The following is a 14,814-nucleotide window of genomic DNA, read 5'->3' on the forward strand; positions in this document are numbered from 1 at the left end:
TTGTGTAAATGTACCACAGTTTCTGTATCCATTCCTCTATTGAGGGACATCTGGGTTCTTTCCAGCTTCTGGCTATTATAAATAAGGCTGCTATGAACCTAGTGGAGCATGTGTCCTAAAAATCCATTTATTATTTAGAAATAGGGTCTCATTTAGTAAAACTGACTTCAAACTCTATATCCAAGCGTGACTTGAATCATGCTGTCTCTGTCCCTGGAATGCTGGGATTCTAGTCCTCCACCACCAACCCGGACTTGTCCCTTTTATCTTTTCCTTTTTGTTCATTGCTTTGGTATGTGTGTTTGTATTCGGTAGTGAGTGGGTGCATATGAAGGCCAGAGCAGGTGATAGGTACCCTGCTCTATCCCACCCCCTTCCCTGGAGAGGGGGGGTCCCTTTCTGACCTCGGAGCTACCTGTTGTTCAGCCTGCCTGGCTGGCCAGCAAGCCCCATGGAGCCACCTCTCTGCTTGCCCCTGCACCCCCCCCCCCAGGCACTGAAGTTACAAGAATCTTCAGCCACCCCTGTTTTTATATGGGTGTGGGGGATCTGAACTCAGGTTCTCATGCCTGGAGCAAGGTGTCTTACCCAGTGAGCCAGTTATGTCTTAAGAAAGCTGGGTGGTAGGGAGAAATTAAATGCAGATAACCAAAGACAAGCAGCCCAATTTAAAAAATGAATGGAAATGGACCGTGGATGAGGCTCAGTTAGTGACTAGCTCGCTTAGCACACAGGAAGCTTGGGTTTGACCCCCTGCACCTTGGGTTTGACCCCCTGCACCATGTTACTGGTTGAACTCTTTGTCTCAGCCATCTGTAACAGGATCTGATGTCTTCTTTAGTGTGTCTGAAGATAGTGACAATGTACTCACACATATAAAACAAAGGAATCTTTAAAAAATTGTTTAAAAAAGAGGAGTGTGGGAGGAGAGGAATGAAGTAATTGTAATTTAAATTTAAATGAAAGAAGTTCAAATAAAAAAAAAAGTGCTTCTCACACTTGATGGTGTATGCAAATCACCAGGGATATTAGGGGAAATGCAGGTTCTGATTTATATCCTCTTCCCCACTCTTCTCCTTTATTGAGACAGGGTTTCACTATGTAGCCCAGGCTGGCCTCGAAGTCAAGGAGATCCGATGGTCTTGGCCCCAAGAGTGTTGGGAGTAAAGGTGTATGTCACCACACCCCAGCTTCTCTCTCTATTTTAAGTCTGTGTCTGGTTATGTGGGCTAATGATCCTAACTACTCTGGACAGTGAGGCAGGAGGATTACAAATTTAAGATCTGTTTTGGCAACTTAGTGAGACTCTGTTTCAAAATAAAAAAGTGAAAACAGTTGGGGTGATATCTCAGAGGAGGAACGCTCACATAACACACACATAACACACGTGAAAAGCTGTGTTCAGTCCTCAGTGCCATAGAAGATACAACAAAAGCTCTCAAACTGCTTAGAATACTTGAAATAATATGAATGGCACGTCTTCTTTTTTAAAAAAAGATATATTTATTATTATAAATAAGTACACTGTAGCTGTCTTCAGATGTACCAGAAGGGGGCGTGAGATCTCATTATAGGTGGTTGTGAGCCACCATGTGGTTGCTGGGATTTGAACTCAGGACCTTCAGAAGAATGGTCAGTGCTCTTAGCTGCTAAGCCATCTCACCAGTCCCCTGAATGGCACATCTTAATCACCATTCAGTTGCTACAGAAAGTCACCATGACCAAGGCAGTTCTTACAACAGAAGCATTTAATGGCTTACCTATAGTTTCAGAGGGTGAGTCCCTTACCATCAGGGCAGGGAGCATGGAAGCAGGCAGGCAGGCAGGGATGGTGCTGGTGGTGGAGCTGATCAGCAGGCACAGGCAAAGAGACACACTGGCCCTTTGGAAACCTCAAAGCCCACCTCCAGTGACACACCTCCTCCAACAAGGCCACGCCTCCTCCAACAAGGCCACACCTCCTCCAACAAGGCCAGTCCTTGTCCTTCCCTGACAGCTTATCACCTGGGAACAAAACATCCCCAGATTGGGGGCCAATTTCATTCAAACCACTAGAGTTTATATATCGTATGTCTACTGTGGTGTTCAGGGACTGTGGGTGAGAGGAACTAGTAGTATAGATTCAGTACAGATACTTGTTTTTCCACCACTGAGATGGATCTCATGTAGCCCAGGCTGGCCTCAAACTCGGCACATTGAGGATGAGTCTGAACTTTTGATTCTCCTGCTTCTACCTCCTTAGTGCTGGGGTTGCATCATGTACCACCATGTCCAGTTTATGTGGCGTCCGGCCTCAGACCTAGGCCACAGTGCATGTTTAGGAAAGAACCCCACCAATAAGCCACATCACCAACCATTGGAGCAACTCCAGAGGAAGTTGGTACCATAATCCCTTGGTGAAGGATATAGGATATTAAAAGGATGTAGGACCCATATGTACATCATGTTCTGAGTCAGGAGGCCTGGGGTCTTTGGGCCAATGCTGGAAGAATGTTCTGTCTCAGGGGTTACCAGGTTTAAGAGGAAGAGATAATGAAATGAGGTCCTTAGTACCTGCTTGTCTCACCGACCCTCATCTCTTTCTCCTCTGGTCATTTCTTGTGGTCCTTCTTCCTGTCCCAGGATTGAAGACTCAGAGTGTCTTCGTTAAAGTCGACAGTACGGTGGGCAGTGGGGCCAAGTGTCCTCTATCAAATCAGTGCTGCCTTGATTCTCGTGGCAGTGTAAGACAGGCTCAGATGTGCCTGAGAAGTACCCGAGGCTTCTAGCCCCGTGTGATAGGTGTGGCCATGAAGTCACTGTGCAGTTGGCTGCTGCTGCCCTGGTGTCTGTGGTCTTGCAGCTCAGTGCCAGTTGGTAACTAGCTCCAGTATCTATCTGTGTTCTTTCTGGCCTTTGAGACTCCTGTCACTGGCCAACTAGTCAGAGACCTACTTGTAGAACACAGCAGGCTGAGGAGCATGCAAGGGCATCCCTAATTTTGTTCTGGTTGGCTTATAAAATGGAGGCCTGGGTATTTATAACCATTCTTTTGAGTTATTTCCTAAATAATCAAAGGAATATATATATATATTTAAAGATTTATTTTATTATTTATATGAGTATACTGTCGCTGTCTTCAGGCACTCCAGAAGAGGTCATCGATCCCATTACAGATGGTTGTGAGCCACCATGTGGTAGCTGGGAATTGAACTCAGGACCTCTGGAAGAGCAGTTGGTGCTCTTAACTGCTGAACCATCTCTCCACCACAAAGGGATGTATTTTTAAGTCAATGTAATGATTTTTTTTAAAGATTTATTTATTTATTATATGTAAGTACACTGTAGCTGTCTTCAGACACACCAGAAGAGGGTGTCAGATCCCATTACAGATGGTTGTGAGCCACCATGTGGTAGCTGGGAATTGAACTCAGGACCTCTGGAAGAGCAGTTGGTGCTCTTAACTGCTGAACCATCTCTCCACCACAAAGGGATGTATTTTTAAGTCAATGTAATGATTTTTTTTAAAGATTTATTTATTTATTATATGTAAGTACACTGTAGCTGTCTTCAGACACACCAGAAGAGGGTGTCAGATCCCATTACAGATGGTTGTGAGCCACCATGTGGTTGCTGGGATTTGAACTCAGGACCTTCAGAAGAGCAGTTGGGTGCTCTTACCCACTGAGCCATCTCACCAGCCCCATGATTTTTTTTTTAATGTATGTAAGAATGTTAGATGACTAACCTAACTTTATTTGTAGAATAAATGTCTTTTACTGTATTCAGGATACTAATTAAATGGTTTTTACGATAAATATAATCTTTGTCACTTTGTATTCTGATGAAATTAATATGGAGTAACTTATAAATAAAGGAATATGGCTTATTATGTAATATTTACACAGTATAATGGCATATATTTTATTGTGTCTTTTATATCGACAATCTAAATTTTTTGGTGATGAAATTCTGGAACAAGCACCATGTAATTTTCAGTCCTCTCCATAGTAATGGGAACTGTCGAGTCTCTTTTCTGCCCCCCCCAACCCTCCCACCTCCTCCTTTTCTTCCTCCTCTTTGTGGTTTTGTTTGAAAGAGGGTCTCACTATGTAGCCCAGGCTGGCCTCTATCTTTGGGCAGTCCTCTTACCTCATCACCCTTAGTGCTACTATCACAGGCGTGTACCACCGTGCCCAGCAAATGCCGTTACTTTAGTTCATCTTCATCACTGTATCTTCAGAGGCAGTCAGAGGCTGCATATGGGCTTCAGTTACATGAATCATACAAAAATAAAAGCACTTCTACTCAAGGTAGATTATAAAACATTCCTGCTTTTTTTGTTTGTTTTGGTTTAGATGCAGGATCTGTGTAGTCCTAGCAGGCTTGGAACTCACTACATAGACCAGGCTGGCTTCAAACTCACAGTGATCCGCCTGCCTCTGCCTCCCAGGTGCTGAGATTAAAGGCGTGCACCTCTGTACCTGGCTTCTGCACTATATTTTATAAAACAAAACAAAACAAAACAAAAAACCCTCAGCTTTTATGTCACAGAATAGATCTGTGCCCAACTCATAGAATATAGAATTACTCCTGCACCTGTATGGAAATCAGTATGAGTGTAATTTATCTAAGTTTTACATTTTATCTTTTTCTTTGCAGATTGAATTCCTCTCTTAAATTTCTGGATGTTTTTTTTTTTTTTTTTTTTTTCTTATCAGTGGAAATTTTCTACCTAGCGGTCAATGACTTAATTTGAGCAATCGTTGTTGTGGCTTTGGTTCTGCGGTGCTTTGGGAAGCTCGAGTCTGAAGGATACAGGTCTTTTTGTGATGACAATATGACCCACAGTAAAGGAAGACCTGTCACTTACAAGACAAGTGCCAGTCCGGAGAGTGGAGGAGGTTTTGTAGATTGGACTTTAAATTTAAATACAATTCAATCTGACAAGTTTTTAAACTTACTTTTAAGCATGGTGCCAGTCATTTACCAGAAAAATCAGGAAGACAGGCATAAAAAAGTAAACGGCATCTGGCAGGACGGGCTGTCGGGCGCTGCACAGACCTTCAGCAAGAGATCGGAGCCACATCTGGACTACCATGAGTTCTCAGAGCAGGCCTTCCACAGCAGCAGTGCGCACGCTCCGGCCAGCTGCAGCCCCAAGTACGACGACTATGCCAGCTATAACTACTGTGACGGGAGGGAGGCTTCGGAAACCACCGCCATGTTACAGGATGAAGATCTGCCCAGCGAGGGCGACGACGACGTTATTGTGGAAACAAGCCAGAGGCTCCCGAAGGAGTCCAGTGGGGTCATGGCTCTGCAGATACTGGTGCCGTTCCTGCTGGCTGGCTTTGGGACGGTTTCTGCTGGCATGGTTTTGGACATAGTGCAGGTGAGATTTTGTCTTTAGTTTCACTGTATGTACAAGCCTGTGTCTGTGTGTGTGTGTGTGTGTGTGTGTGCACGCGCGTGCATGTGTATATTTGTTCGAGTGTTTACATGTGTGTGCATATGCATGCTAGCCTTGGGTATCTTCCTTAATTGCTTCCATCGTGTTTATGAGTCAGGGTCTCTCATCCTCGAAACTCACTGACTGCTGGCAACCACGTAAGCTCTAAGGGCCTGGACTGCCTCTGCCTTCTCAGCTTCAGGATTATGCATGTGTCACCATGCTTGGCTTTCTGGTTTGGTAAATTATTAATTAATTAGAGACAGGCTCTTTCTGCACAGCCCTCTGTGAATTTACTGTGTGTGGACCAGGCTGGCCTTGAATTTACAGAGATCTGCCTGCCTCTAACTCTGCCTCCTAAGTGCTGGATTTAAAGGGGTGTGCCACCACTCCCAAAGCTTTCTTTCTTTCTTTCAAACATAGATTCCGAGGACTGAGTGTAGGTCCTGAGGCTTCACTAACAGAGCCCTCACCCCATCTTCCTCTTCTTCCTCTCCTCTGCTCTCTCCCCTTCTCTTCTCTTCCCTTTGGTCTTTCTTTCCCCCTTCCTTTCCCTTCTTCCTCTTTTCATTTTCTCCTTCTCCCCCACTCCCCTTCAGTAGGGTCGCACTGCCTAGCTTTGACTGGCTTTGAACTTGCGGTCTTTCCTGCCTTAGGCCACCAAGAGCTAGGACTGCAGGTGTGTGACCGTATCTGGCTTCACTTCACTTTTTTTTGGTTTTCCATTTTCCCATGCTCTGTCAGTTACTAAAGTCTCCTACTGGGACAACCCCCTTTTAATGGCATTTGTAAAAAATCTGCCTGTGTTATTATGTATTTACATGATCTTTTCAGTTCAGAAAGCAATTTCGTATCATTAGCTTTGTGTTGTTTGTCTGAGGGTGGCCGTTTATTACTATTCATTTCATAGATGGAGACATCCGAGAGATGTCTTCTCCGGGATTACAGAGCCAGATGTGACAGATCCATCCCGAAGGGCACAAACATCATTTCATCAGAGCATGGTGGCACATGCCTGAAACCCAAGCACCCGGGGAAACTGAGGCAGGAGCTTCATGAGTTTGAGATCCACCTGCTCTACTATATAGGGGATTTAGGATAGCCCGAGCTACAGAGTGACACGCTGCCTTAATAGGATTTTTAGTTTGGTGCTGGTCTTACGAGCCTGGTATGCCACCATTTAGCTTCATATCTTAAACGGAGTAGCAGACATAGGCCACTAACTACTTCAGATGTCAACTCTCAATTCCTTTTCTCTCCTCTCCTCTCCTCTCCTCTCCTCTCCTTCCCTCCTCCTCCTCTTCCTCCTCCTCCTCCTCTTCTTCTCTTCTTCTTCTTCTTCTTCTTCTTCTTCTTCTTCTTCTNTTCTTCTTCTTCTTCTTCTTCTTCTTCTTCTTCTTCTTCTTCTTCTTCTTCTTCTTCTTCTTCTTCTCTCTCTCTCTCTCTCTCTCTCTCTCTCTTCCTTTTGACCTTGGGAATGTGGGAATGTGCCTGTGCCTCTTCAGATGTTTATATCCTTATCTGTAACTGCAATAACAACAGTGTAACTTTTTTTTTTTTTATGAGATTGTTGTAACTAGTGCTAGAACCCAGACTCCAGTCCAGATAAGGAAATCCCACAGCTGAGCTCTTAACCATTAGGGACATGAACTCTGCCATTATGAAATGGTAAAGAAACTGGGTGTTGTGGTACCTACCTGGCATCTAGCATTTGGGATGCAGAGACATAAAGCTCACATGCTTAAGGCTGGCCTAGACTACCTTAGAGAGTTAATGGCCAGCCTGAGCTGTTTTAAAAACTCAAGGGCTGGTAAACAGCTCAGTGGTAGAGAGTTTGCCTCACATGTGACAGGCTGTGGACTTCATCTTGAGGACTGCCCCTCCCCTCTTAGGATCACCAGGACGTCAGGCTTAGTTGTAGTTATTGGTGTTAGCTGTAGAGCGGTGCATAGTGATGTCAGATGTTGAACCAACGCCAACGGAATTGTCTAAAGTCCTCAGATCCTGATCTCAGGAGGGTGTGGCGATTCGAGAACACGCTCACTGATGAGATAACCTGTGCTGTGCTTTAAAACTGGGAAGCAGCCGGGTTGCTGTCCCCAGCCTTTAATCCTAGGCATCCAGGAGGCCGAAGCAGGCAGGGCTCTGAGTTTGAGGCTAGCCTGGTCTACACAGTGACTTTCAGGCCACCCATGGCCTCATGGTGGGACACTGTCTCCACAGCGGTACCAAGAACAAAAGGAAGGGAAGTTGAGAATAAACCCCACCTCCCCCAGGTCTTTAGAAGCGTCCTGTGCTGAGGGAAGTCAATGCTTTGTTTTACAGCACTGGGAAGTGTTCAAAAATGTGACAGAAGTCTTCATTTTGGTCCCGGCGCTTCTTGGTCTTAAAGGGAACTTGGAAATGACACTGGCTTCTCGATTATCCACTGCAGTAAGTTTTTTTCCTATTTCCTATTATGTGTGTTACTTATTTCTCTCCACATAGAAGAGTCTGTGTGACAAGGAGGTTGGTTTCCTGTCTGGTTAGCTTCCCGGCCTCAGTTACACCAGATAGCTTTGACTGAAGGTGCCCTGGAAGATCTCGGCGTTCTCTCACCCGAGGAGATGAACCTGCTTCCCCTTATCACCGGAAGCCGCAGTACGTTTGCCTCATTTGCTGCCAGGCTGCACTAGCAGGTATTATTAGTGTGCAGTACTTGGGGTGGGCAGATCTGAGAGTGTATGGGTCTGAGGTCAGCTGAATTGAAAGTAGAGCGAGAATCCTTTGTATTCTCTTTTTTTTTTTTTAAATATTTATTATATGTAAGTACACTGTAGCTGTCTTCAGACACCCCAGAAGAGGGCATCAGATCACATTATGGATGGTTGTGAGCCACCATGTGGTTGCTGGGATTTGAACTCACGACCTTCAGAAGAGCAGTCGGCGCTCTTGACCACTGAGCCATCTCTCCAGCCCTGTATTCTCTTTTATAATCGGGCCTAACATACATGGCTCATCTGTTCATATCAGTGGATCCATATTTATACTGCATTAGCTAGTGCTGTTTATCAGACAGGGTTTCAAACTTGCTATGTAGACAAGACTGGCCCTGAACTCGGAGATCCTCCTGCCTCTGACTCCTCATGCTGGGATTAAAGACATGCGCCACCCTGCACATGGCTATCTCCTTTGATATTATAGAACCCTGTAGTTTGATTTATAACCCATTATTGGATGTTTAGCATGCTTTAATGGTCTATCATTAATAGAGAGTGTTATGACAGGAGCTGGAGAGAGGCGGCTCAGAGGTTAAGAGCACTTACTTGCATGCGATCCCACCACATGGCAGTTCACAACTGTCTGTAACTCCAGTTCCAGGAAAGGGGATGTCCTTTTCTGGCCTCCAGGCACCAAGCTTGTTATATGCATGCGTATAGGCAAACACTTATAAATAAATAAATAATGCCGAATATATACACATATAAATATATTATATATAACATATTATAGTATATAATATATAATATAAATAATATAGATATATATAATATATAATATGTATATTATAGAAATTATACCATAAATATATACTATTATATGTACACATAAAATATAATATAAATACACATATTTATATATAATATATAATACATAATATATATGTGTTATAAAGACACATTTATGTATATGTGTGTGTATATGTATATGTGTGTATATATATATGTGTGTGTGTATATATAGGTATATGTATGTATATATAGGTATATACATACACACACACACACACACACACACACACACACACACACATAATTGAGATAAGTGTCACTCCGTAGCCCTGGCTGGCCTGGAACTCGGTGTGTAGCCCGAATTGGTCTCAAGCTCACAGAGACGCCCTGTCTCTGCATCCCACGTGCTGAGGTTGAAGGTGTGCACCGCCGTGCCTGACGTCACAGTTAGGATAAGTGAATGACAGTAGAGGCACAAAGCCACACCGTGCCTGACGTAACAATTAGGATAAGTGAATGACAGTAGAGGCACAAAGCAGGCACGGCTTTGAAGTAAAACTGAGGCAGAGCAGACCAACTGTTAGATCCTGACTTACTGATCTGTCTAGCGGCTTACTTAAAGCAGTCCATGTACTACATCTATCAAATATGACTTCCCCTGCTCCCTGAACCAGAATCGCCTGCAGAGTCACCTGGACTGGGTCATTGCCAGTAATAGCCTGCTGATTGCCGTGTTTGCTTCTATAAATCCTGGCTGTGTGCCATCATGCTAAGATGGGTTTTCCTCATCAGTTGTGCTGGGACGAGAATACAGTGAAGACTCATGACATATATTTACATGGCTTAAGATTATCTAGACTTAGAAACTTTAAAAAAAAATCATCTTAAAATCTGAAAGCCCATGTAGGGAGTGGTGGCCCATGCATTTAATCCCAGGTTTTGGGAGGCAGAGGCAGGTGGATTTCTCTGAGATCAAGGCCAGCTTGGTCTACAATGTGAGTTCCAGGACAGCTAGAGCCATTACACAAAAAAACTCTGTCTCGGGGAACCAAAAAAGAAAAGACAAGAAAAGAAAAACAGCTTCCTGTATTATATATTCAAACTCAAAGTGTAAGGCTACCTTTTTCTCAAGTGATAATGTGATGTGGTAAATATGTTTAAAACTCTTAGAAAAATAAGGGATGGGGCTGGGAAGATAGCTCAGTGGGCAGAGTGGCTGCCGTGCAGGTGTGAGGACCTATGTGTGATCCGAGGTGTGTGTGCCTGTGATCCCAGTCCTGGGGCAGCAGAGGCAGGAGAAGCCCTGAGTCTTGCTGGCCAGCCAGTCCAGCCTACTCGGTCAGTTGCAGCCCATTGAGACACCTTGTCTAAAAGCCAGAGTGGATGACACCTGGGGAATCATGTCTTAACGTGTGCCCTGGCCTCTAATGCACACGCACACAATGTTCATGTTCCCTGCAAACACACCAACTCCATGCATATACCTCCCGACACACACAATTTCTTGAAAAAAATCTAATTGTGAAATCTTGATGTTTAAAATTTAAATTTTATGCTTATTGGTTATTCCAGTACCTTCTTATTGAATGGTGACATCTACTGAAATGCTGAATTTGGATTTTAGTTCTTGATCATTTGGCATCCAGATGGAATGTGTTGGGTTTACCCCCAGCCTTAAGAAGGAAAAACAAAAGCATACGTGGCTCTCCTGTAGTTTTGAGAATTAGTGGACAGACATGACTGTCAACCACACCTGAGTCCAGGAGGTAACTTCCTGGATGGGAATGAAAAGGTGACTTCTGTGTCACTTGTTGCAAAATGGACTTTGTTCTGATAAATACAGCTAAGCATACAAGCGTTTAAGCAACTCGATAGATGACTTTGCCAGGAATAGTGAAATTTGGTTCAATTACCTCAAAGAACATTGTTCTCAATGCATCTGTCGTTCTTGAGCCTCGTCCAGCGTTTGTTTAGACTCGTAATAGATTATGTCATTCTCTTTTGAAATAGGTCACACTGTGGGAAATCCAGTTTAAAAAGAATATATTTTAAGTAAGACTTGTCATCTTTAATCCACATGTTGACATTAAGTCTCATAAAGGTGAATCTAATCTTTTGGGGGATGTCTGTTGAGACAGCGTGCTGGCTAGTTTTATGTTAATTCAATACAACCTAGAATTAGCTGAAAGGAGTTATCGACTGAGAAAATGCCTCCATAAGATTCAGCTGTAGGGCATTTCTTAATTAGTGACTGATGGGGAGGGCCCAGCCCATTGTGCATGGTGCTATCCCTGGGCTGTTGGTCTTGGGTTTTATAAGGAAGCAGGCTAGGCAAGCCATGGAGAATAGAGCCAATAGGCAGCACCCCTCCATGGCCTCTGCATGAGCAGGCCTTCAAGTTCTTGCCCTGTTTGAGTTCTCGTCCTGACTTTCTTCAATGATATAGAAGTGTAAGCTAAATAAGCCCCTTCTTCTCCAAGCTGCCTTGGTTATGGTGTTTCATCACAGCAATAGAAGCTCTAACTAAGACAGTCAGGGTCTCACCGTATAGCCACGGCTAACTTGGGACTCACTCTGTAGACCAGGCTGGCCTGGCACTTGTTGCTGTCTTCTGCCTCTGCCTCCTGCATGCAGGGATTGCAAGTGTGAGAAATCACACATGACTCAGTCTTAATATATATTTTTTAATTCTGCTCTAGTATCTGTTTTGTGTTGAGTATTTTCCTCATGGGTCTGTATATATCATGTTTTCTGTTCATTTTTTAGAGAGGAGAGTTTCAAAATAGTGTAGAAGCCCAGCACAAGGAGGAAACCTGTCACCGGGGTCCCTAGTTCAGAGCATCTCTGTCTGAGGTAGGACTGGAGTTAGTATCCCATGAGGACTGAGAATTGTACAAAGAGGTGGGGCTTCTTGGAGGTGGAGGCAGGGGTGAGATCCCTGTGAATTCAAGGCCACCCTGGTCTACACAGTGAATTCCCAACAAGGTGGGACCCTGGGGGAGAGGCAACAGAGGGATGGAGAGAATGAGAATGGATTGTGTTGCTACTGATAATCATATACTGTTAACGTAAATGAGATAAAGCTAGGATCTGAGGCTGAGATAGGGACATTCCAGACAATGTGAAGGGCGAGGCTAGAGTGTATGTGGTTTATATTCTAGGTGGATACTCCTTCCTTACAGCTGTATGTGTGGAGGTACGCCGTGTGTGTGTGCAGGTGCCCTTGCCAGCCAGCCAGGGTGCCTCATTTGCCTGATGTGGGCATGGGAACTGAATTCAGGTTCTCTGTTCTGGATTTTTGAAACAAGCTTCTCTGTGTAGGCCTGGCTGTCGTGCAACTCTCTGTAAACCAGGCAATCCTTGAACTCGGAGGTCCCCCCTGCCTCTGCCTCTGCCTCCCAAGTGCTGGGATTAAAGCTGTGTATCACCACCGCCTGTTGAGCTAAGATGGGTGTTTCTTAAAGTGTGGTCTTTTAACGTCAGCACCAGCAGCCTGTAGGAAATGGAAATCTTTGGAATCATTCCAAGACTACTGACCCAACATACAACCAGTAATCTGTTTTAAAATAAACCCTCTAGGGGCTGGAGAGGGGGCTCAGCAGTCCAAGCATGCGCTGCTCTTGCAGAAGACCTGGGTTCAGTTCCCGGCACCCACATGGTGACTTACATCTGTCTGTAATTCCAGGTTCAGGGCACTATGCCACCCTCTTCTGACTTCTTTGGACACTGCATCAATGTGGAGCACATACGTCCATGCAGTAAAACACTTGAGTGAAATAAGATTAACCTAAAAAAATTAAATATGCTCTCCAAAGGTTTTTACAGTGTACATGAAGGTTTGAGAGGCCCTAGGGTTGGAGTCAGGTGAGAATGGTGAAATCCAAACGACCACGGTGGAGAGCTAGCCAGGAAGGCCGTGCGGCCTGCCGTAAGGACTTTGGCTGCTTGTGAGTTCGGGCCCGTTGGAAGGTTTTGAGTACAGGCATGATGTGAGCTTATAGACATCTTTAACAGATCGTCATGTTGTTGGGGCAAAGAGACCAGTCTGTCGATGTGATTTAGGATCAAGATGGTACTGATTTGGGTTGTTAGTAGATGTGGTGAAGTTGATGGGATCTAGGGGTTGTCAGGGAATGACAGAATGAGTGGTGAGCTACAGAGATGGGAGAGTGGCCTCCTCCAAGATCGAAGGTGGAAGCTAGCACCAGGAAAGGGTAAAAGGACAGGCGGGTTAGTAGGTGGCACTGAGCTGTAGTGCATGGTCATTACCCAGAGGAGTGGATCTCAAGTGTGTGAGGCTGAGTGTGTGCGTCCTTAGGTCATTGGCAGTAATGCAGTTCCAGGTTAGTGGCAGCTTCTTCTTCTTCTTCTTCTTCTTCTTCTTCTTCTTCTTCTTCTTCTTCTTCTTCTTCTTCTTCTTCTTCTTCTTCTTCTTCTTCTTCNTTCTTCTTCTTCTTCTTCTTCTTCTTCTTCTTCTTCTTCTTCTTCTTCTTCTTCTTCTTCTTCTTCTTCTTCTTCTTCTTCTTCTTCTTCTCTTCCTTCTCCTCCTCCTCCTCCTCCTCTTTCTTTTTCTTCTTCTTTTTTTAAGATTTATTTATTATATGTGAGTACACGGTAGCTGTCTTCAGACACTCCAGAAGAGGGCATCAGATCTCATTACAGATGGTAATGAGCCACCATGTGGTTGCTGGGTTTTGAACTCAGGACCTTCAGAAGAGCAGTCAGTGCTCCTAACCTCTGAGCCATCTCACCAGCCCAAGTTAGTGACTTCTTAGGAACTTCCGGAACCTCACCTTTTCTAGGCACCCTACCACACTCTCCATTCATCTACTCGCTCACAGACATTGTAGCTTTGCCTCCTACTTGTTTTTAGTTCTTCTTAATTGCTCTTTTTCATAACTAGAAGGTTTAAAAATATATAATCAATATATAATTACATATCTCCTCCTTCTTTTTTCTTCCTTCTTCCCTCCCACGTCTGCCCCGTTCATGCCTTCTCCCAGATTCATGGCCTCCTCTTCCCTGACTATTGTTGTTACATATGCAGAAACACAACGTACTGAATCCCTTCAGCGCTGCCTGAATGTGCGTGCTTCGAGGGCTGACCACTTGGTCCTGCAGGACCGATCAAGGGACTCATCCCTGGGAAAGACTCACTTTTCGTCTCTCAGCAGTTATCTGCTGTGTCTCTTTATCTAGGAGTGAGGCCCCACGAGACCTGCCCCACCCACACTGGGATGACAGCTGCTATTAGAATCGTTCTGGTCTTATTTGGGCAGCCAGGTTGTTGGGATCTCAGGGGTGCAGCTTCCCTGTCATGGCTTGAAGACAGTTTCACAGCAGACACCTTGGTCCCTTGGTTCTTGTAACCTTTTCACCTCCTCTTCTTTGATGATCCCTGAGCCCTTAGTGTAGCTACTCTCTGCATTTTGAACGGTGATATTTTCCTATAATGGTCTCTGCTGCCAAATTATCTTCTTTTTATTTATGTGCACATATGTCTGTGTACGATGAGTGTGTCTGGTAAGGCAGAGACCAGAAGAATTCCCTGGAACTACAAATGTAGACAGCTGTGAGCTACTGTGTAGGTGCTGGGAACTGAACCCTTGTCCTCTGGAAGAGCAACAGTGCTCTTAACCATTGAGCCATCTGTCCATCCCAGGATAAAAGAATCTCCTTTGACGAGGGCTGAGGTCTACCTACCAGAAGGGTACTGTTTAAAGTGCAGTTAGGAATTATACTTGCTTAAGAAAGTGCCAGCAGTAGATTCTTCTCTAAGATCTATGACCTCATCAACTGCATGTTGTTCGTGGGCTTGTGGTAATGCGAGGGTGGAAAAGTGAAGGGGGTGTGGTGTGTGTGACAGGATGATTGGAGAAACAGTGTAAGCAC

General features: G+C 44.6%; 1 protein-coding gene across 4 annotated transcripts in view; it reads left to right on the forward strand.

Annotated features, from left to right (window-relative positions):
• Positions 1–14,814, forward strand: part of Slc41a2 (solute carrier family 41 member 2) — a 100,548-nt gene that overhangs the window by 17,974 nt on the left and 67,760 nt on the right. For all 4 annotated transcript variants that reach the window (XM_029542554.1, XM_029542556.1, XM_029542555.1 and 1 more), the window contains 2 exons: positions 4,642–5,374; positions 7,757–7,864. In XM_029542554.1, the coding sequence (XP_029398414.1) occupies positions 4,820–5,374; positions 7,757–7,864 (663 nt within the window). In that variant the 5' untranslated portion in view covers positions 4,642–4,819. The remainder of the gene's footprint in view (positions 1–4,641; positions 5,375–7,756; positions 7,865–14,814) is intronic.

The sequence above is a fragment of the Mus pahari genome, chromosome 9 (genome assembly GCF_900095145.1).
Source record: "Mus pahari chromosome 9, PAHARI_EIJ_v1.1, whole genome shotgun sequence".
In the NCBI taxonomy this organism is placed as follows: Eukaryota; Metazoa; Chordata; class Mammalia; order Rodentia; family Muridae; genus Mus; species Mus pahari.